The 6000-nt window shown below is 37.6% G+C and overlaps 1 protein-coding gene across 1 annotated transcript; it reads right to left on the bottom strand.

The window, feature by feature from the left end:
- Positions 1-376: 376 nt before the first annotated feature.
- On the bottom strand, positions 377-1657 carry LOC122011346 (UPF0481 protein At3g47200-like). Its single transcript, XM_042567729.1, has 2 exons — positions 1373-1657; positions 377-1282 (listed from the first exon to the last, which is right to left on the bottom strand). The coding sequence occupies exons 1-2, from the start codon at positions 1655-1657 to the stop codon at positions 377-379; spliced, it is 1191 nt and encodes a 396-aa protein (XP_042423663.1).
- Positions 1658-6000: the final 4343 nt, after the last annotated feature.

The raw sequence follows: 6000 nt of genomic DNA, 5'->3' as shown, positions 1-6000 counted from the left end.
GGTCGGTCCACCCCACTTCTACTAAATGATTGGCCCACCACTTACGGATCACTATAGATCAGCTCGTTTAACAGCTCTATCTTTGGTAAATGCCGACTGTTGTTCTTCGACCAGACCGTTCGAGAAAGTGACTTTAGGAACCTTGGAGCAAGAAGCGTTGAAATATAACCTTCAATTTCCTAGAGCTATCGGTCAAAAATAGGTAGTCCTGCAAGCACTCTTTAATTACTCCGTTTAAACAGATGAGCACTGCACTAAAACTTGGAGCAAGCGAAAAATGCTAAGAGGCTACTTAATTGGCAACTTGATAAGAATCAAATAGCTAGTCAAACTTTATTAGCTCCAGAACGAAGTTACAATTTGATTTGATATAAGGTCAGCATCGACGTTTATGAGCATGAAAGTAATTTAGCATAGTGAAAATAAGTTGGGTAAAAGTAATGGCAAACAGCGAAATAGCTGCAATAACTGAGATCACTGACCAAGGACTATGAAAGTATCTGCGATTTAGATCCGCCCACCATCTATTCCGTTCGGCTCTACTGTACTTGTTGACCTCCTTAAAGATTTGTGAAACGTAGCATTTGCCGTGGTTGACCACCACCTCCTTGCAAAGCTTATTGAAGAACTCGGCAACTTGTTTGTTGTTGCCAATCCCTCTGATGATGATCTTATTTTGCTGGAGTATTTCGACGTCTGCAGCCGTGCTAATCATGCAAGACATGTACGAAGCGTAGGCCGCGAAGGAGCCGTCGACGATGGCGGAGCTCCTATTGTAGCACTGCTCGAACGCGATGAGATTCCTGAAAAGAATGTTGGTGTTGTCGTCGACCTCAAATTGAGGGATCTCCAGAACCCCTTTCTTGAAGGTGATCCCCAACAAACATGTCGCCCTCTGCTTCCTCCTGAATTTGATACCTGTCTCCTCCAGTCGAGTCACACTCGAAAGCGACCTCAGATCATCAATATTATTGGGTTGAGGAACAATATCGCTACTTGCTTCTGGTGGCTTAATGCATAGATAAAAAAGATGGAGAATGTGGTGAATTCTTGCATCGTGAGATACAGATACTAGCGATATGTTATTACTCACAAACCCACTGAAGAATCGAACCATCCATTTTTTCAGCTTACCTTGTCTGTAAGGGAATTTTATGTGAAACAAAGCCTCGAGCAAAAAGAAGGGCAATTGATTCTCCAACAGCAACATGTCTCTTGCCACTATCATCCACGACCTCTTAAAGATCTTGTTTTCCATCAATTGGAATCCACTTTTTTCTTTCTTTCAAAACCACAAAATCATAATGACAAACACGCAGTCCAGCAACATCAATTCGGCGAACTGATTTCCAACCATGTTGATCGGTTGCACCGAGTAAGCATTCCGCGCTTCGGTCTCGTTCTCTTCGATGACTCTCGCACTGTCCCTCAAGCATCTCCCGCTGTCTCCCCATGTCTTGAGCAAAAACCACTTGAACTTGTTCATGGCTTTAAGCTGAGGCTTGTCGTGGTGGTAAGGTCCCAGTGAAACGATTGTTGGCTCGTAGGCGTTAGGCTGGACATCTCGTAAAATTTCCGAGACTTTAAAGATGGTTGGACCTTGATCCACAATCTCCCATCCTAGCATTTCTTGTATTTCTCCTTCGTCTATATTCATGGATGATAATTTTCTTTCCAAGGTCTTCACCCATTCACTGTTCCTCATTCTTTATTTTCTTTTATCACCTACGACAAAATAAAGAACAATATTAAAATGTCAATTTTACTAAACCGGGTGAGTAAGTTTCGGTATTATCTAAATCATGTACATAATTTTCATAATTCTCAAATCATATATCATATTTCTGAAATACTCCTCTTTCTCTTTATATCATATGAATTAAATTGAGAATACATGTTGAGCGAACATCACTTTTAATTAATCGATCATACACAAATGTGATTAACAATATTAATTTAATCAAATACACTTGAATAATTATGAAAACAAGAATTAAGAAAGAAAGAATTAAGGAAGAAAAGGTAGAAGAACTTACCAGAAATGAGACCTTGTTATGCATATTTGCTCTCATAAATGAAGCCAAATATATAGGCAAGGGTAGTTGCGTTTACCAGATTAATTTATTGTCAATAATAGTCATCATGATTAGCTAAGAAAATAATTATTCTGAAAAACTTAATATTTATTTTGCAAAGATTTGTTCAAATTATATATATATATATATATATATAGAAATTTAACGTGTTAATATAGTTGAAATTTTCTATGTTTACATAAATATTTAATGTTATTTAAATCATTTATTTTATATTTTTCTGATGTTAAAAAAAATAATGAATCAGATAACATCGAACCTGAGATTATCAACCCGATCCAACGGTAGTTTTCTACTAATTTTTAAGATAAATTAGAAAGCGTTCATGACGGTCGATCCAAAAATCTAACATCTTATGATTGCGCGTTCCATTTAAAGAAATTTTTTTTATAAATATATTATAGTTGGGATATATCTAGATGATAATTTAGTAAATGGCATTAAAAAAAAGTTGATTAAAATGTCATCTCATCTTTTAATAAATACACTTGCACCAATTAAAAGTTGACTTTGATGAATTCAAATAACTTGTAACTTGCTGTCTTTTTATAATTATACTTGCACAAGACTAAACGCCGTTGACTATTGTATGGACTAGGAATTAATGTTCAATCATTTTAAGGTAAACTAAACCAGTTATAAGTAGATTTAAAATCATATTGGTTTTGTTCAATTTAATTGAGTTTCAGTTGAATTAGTATAATATTATTCTCTATGAAAAAAAATTGTGGAAATATGATGCAGCGGAATGAAGAAAGATATAATCCTTAACCACTGGAAAATTATCCATTCTCAAGAAATTATAAATTATACTAACTTAAAACGTAATGAACACATGTGATTCTAACCAATTTTTATAGTTTGATGGCACGATCCCTTCTTTATAAAATATTATTTTTTTAATGAATTAAACTCTAATTTTTCTAATAAAAATCTAAAAGAAATAAAAATTAATAATGTTTTTAAAGCATCTAACTATTTATATATGAATGACTTAGACAATTTTTAATAAATTAAATCTTGATTACGTTATGTTTTTTCCAACAGAGAAAAATTCCACTCCGTCGATTGGGAAGATGAACTGACAAAGTAAGTCTGTCAATGTAGTATATCAGTGCCAGGCGGTGTTGCCTTTTAGCTAGATCAACTAGTTGTTACTCTATTTCTTTTAGAAGCTTGGAGGAAAGGTTTCGAGGTAAATATTTTTCTTATGTGGTAGTCATTTTTCCAAAGGTTAGTAGTCATCCGTGATTTACCTCCTCCGTGTTGATCCTGGGATGGATTGACAGGGACACTGAGGACGAACATATTCACCTTTTGCCACCTTAGAAGAGAGGCTTCGAAGTTCATCTTCAATGATCCATGTGTCGTTAATATATGAAAATCCTCTCCAATGAATCAGGTATGGATGAACGTTTCCACCTGAAGAGATCACAGTTTGGTGCTCTCAATCCGATGAAAAAGTAGTGTTATGGATGGGAATGTCGAAATAAATACTATAGTTACACGACAAGTAGAGACGGATCTAGTAATGAGTTATCCTAGGCTATATCTCAGTCTAACCCGATTCAATTCAACTCAATCCAATCTAATATTTTTTTTAATTAAACATATTGATTTCGACAATTTACTAAAAAGAGGAGTACATATGAAAATTATTAAAAGATGTATCGTAATTATATATTTATCAAAGAAAATAGTAAAGTGATCTGAAATTCCCATTTTAACTCTCCCGTCAACCTCCTCTCCTCGATCATCACTTTTGATCCGGCGGTAAGAATGGGGGACCCACTTCCGGAAGGGTCCCAGCCTGAGGACGGATGGAGGGCTGACTAAGCGGGTAATGGTCGCGTCAAGCAGTTGAGCAGGTCCGAGCGGAGCCAGAGATAACCCAGCCATAGGCTTGGGTTTCCGACGCCAAGGCGGGAGGACTGAATGGCCGAGCGGGTGTCTGCCCGGCTGGAACGGAAGGGCCGAGCGGGTGGTCCGTTCGGCCAGGATAAGGGCGAGGATACAAAGGTTAGCCGAGCGGGTGGTCCGTTCGGCCAGGATAAGGGTGAGGATACAAAAGTTAGCCGAGCGGCCTATTCGTTCGGCTCGGGATATGGGATGTCAGCAAAAGCATGTCTGATGATTATGCCGTACACAAGATTTCACGATAGAGGATTTTGCCGTCACATCATGGAGAGGTTGATACAGTAGCGGTATGACCTTATGAATGCCCTTCTGACAGACCCATACCTGGGCATGGTCGAAAGCAGGTGATTGCTTTGATTGGCGCGCCCAGGCTCCCTCGAGAGGTCTATATAAGGTCTCCATTTCTTCATCGGAGGTACGCGAGTCTTCATCCTGCAGCCACTTTCTTCATCTATTCCCTCGCCTGACTTGAGTGTCGGAGGGCCGTCGCCGGGACACCCCCCCTGGCTCGGTTTTGTTGCAGGTTCGCCGGAGCACCCGAGGATCCAGCAGGGAGCGCCACGTCCCCAGCGTTCGTTGACCCCTGGTTCGGACAGGATCAACTTTCTAGGCATCCGAACAATATTTTGAATAATTTTGATTTAAAAAAAATAATGATCTCCCTCCCTCTCTCAGGTCGTGCATGTCTCGCTGCTCTTCGTAACTCTCCATTTGCAGTTATATTTTAGTGGCGAAATCATCCTCCCACAGAAGCCCTACCTAAGTATTTTCGTGTGTCCCTCAGGCTGCATTAAGCATTTCCACCACCTATAAATCCACACTGATTGCGACTCTATAGTGAAGGATTTTAGGATTTCCGGTAATAATCTCCTTTCATAATGAAGCAAGAAAGTGGGGCAGATGTATCATCCTCTACACTTCAATTATCTGCAAATGTATCACCTTAGAAACTCTCTGATTTTGAAAAGTTCAACGAGTTTAGTTAGAAATTTTAAATTTTTTAAATTATAGGGTTTAGTTGATGTTAGACAGAAACTGCATTGGAACAGTATCTTAGGTCACTTTAAAATTTTGTTCAAGTATCCACAAAGAAAGGAAGACATCATAGATTTGTTATTTTATATGATCGACACATAGTGATGATCAAACAGTCACCCTTTAATATTTTCTTGGGCATACGAGATATGTTGCATATCCGTGGTATATTGCCCAATATATTTTAAAATTGGGATTCAACTTCTCAAACCTTTAGATTCTCAGGTACAACTTATAATTGTCAATTTTAATCACGAACTAGTTGTATAGTAAAATAAAGTACTTTGAAAAGGTTAATATTTTAGTCAGCTAATGACCATGATAGACGGGTATTATGGCAAACAAGAGCCTGATATGATCTCATATCAGGCCCACGTTGGGCCTGATACGAGCCCATATCAGGAATAATGTGGGCCTGATACGAGCCCATATCAAGCTTAACATGGCCCTGATATGTGATCATATTAGGCACACTATGGGCCTAATACTTATTTATATGTTCGTAGAAGTCAACTAATTATTTAAGTTGTTCAGGTGTACTGGTTGTCTTCACAAGAAGAGATGTTTCTTTGCTACTTGGTATTACAGACCGAGGTGCTTCGGTTCCGATCAATTCAACTAAAGCATCGGATGACCTCTTTCTAACTTATTTCTCAAATAAAAAAAAAACTACTAGATCAAGAATTATGGAGTTGCTTCAATTTTATGTCAATCGCGTTGAAGGAAATGATGTTTTATTATTTTACAAATTCTATATTTTGTATATATTTATTTGTATCTTATTTTCTTCTAGTACATATAAGGTCCCTTTATGTCTTATAGATATAGTAGATAATTTTAAGAATCTTGTTAGATTCAATTGGGTTGAAGTCATCCATGAATTTATGACTCTACAATTACTTAAGATTGGGGGCATATTTTCATCAACTCAGATAATACATTCCAATACCAA

The sequence above is a fragment of the Zingiber officinale genome, chromosome 8A (assembly GCF_018446385.1).
Source record: "Zingiber officinale cultivar Zhangliang chromosome 8A, Zo_v1.1, whole genome shotgun sequence".
Classification (NCBI taxonomy): Eukaryota; Viridiplantae; Streptophyta; class Magnoliopsida; order Zingiberales; family Zingiberaceae; genus Zingiber; species Zingiber officinale.
Note: the sequence above shows the minus strand (reverse complement) of the source record. Positions and strands in the feature narration are given on the sequence as shown.

Coding starts and splice junctions, on each gene's coding strand:
- LOC122011346 (XM_042567729.1), bottom strand. CDS start 1,657: ATGAATATAGACGAAGGAGAAATACAAGAAATGCTAGGATGGGAGATT. Junction 1,283..1,372: donor AAGCGCGGAATGCTTACTCG/GTGCAACCGATC, acceptor TGGTTTTGAAAG/AAAGAAAAAAGTGGATTCCA.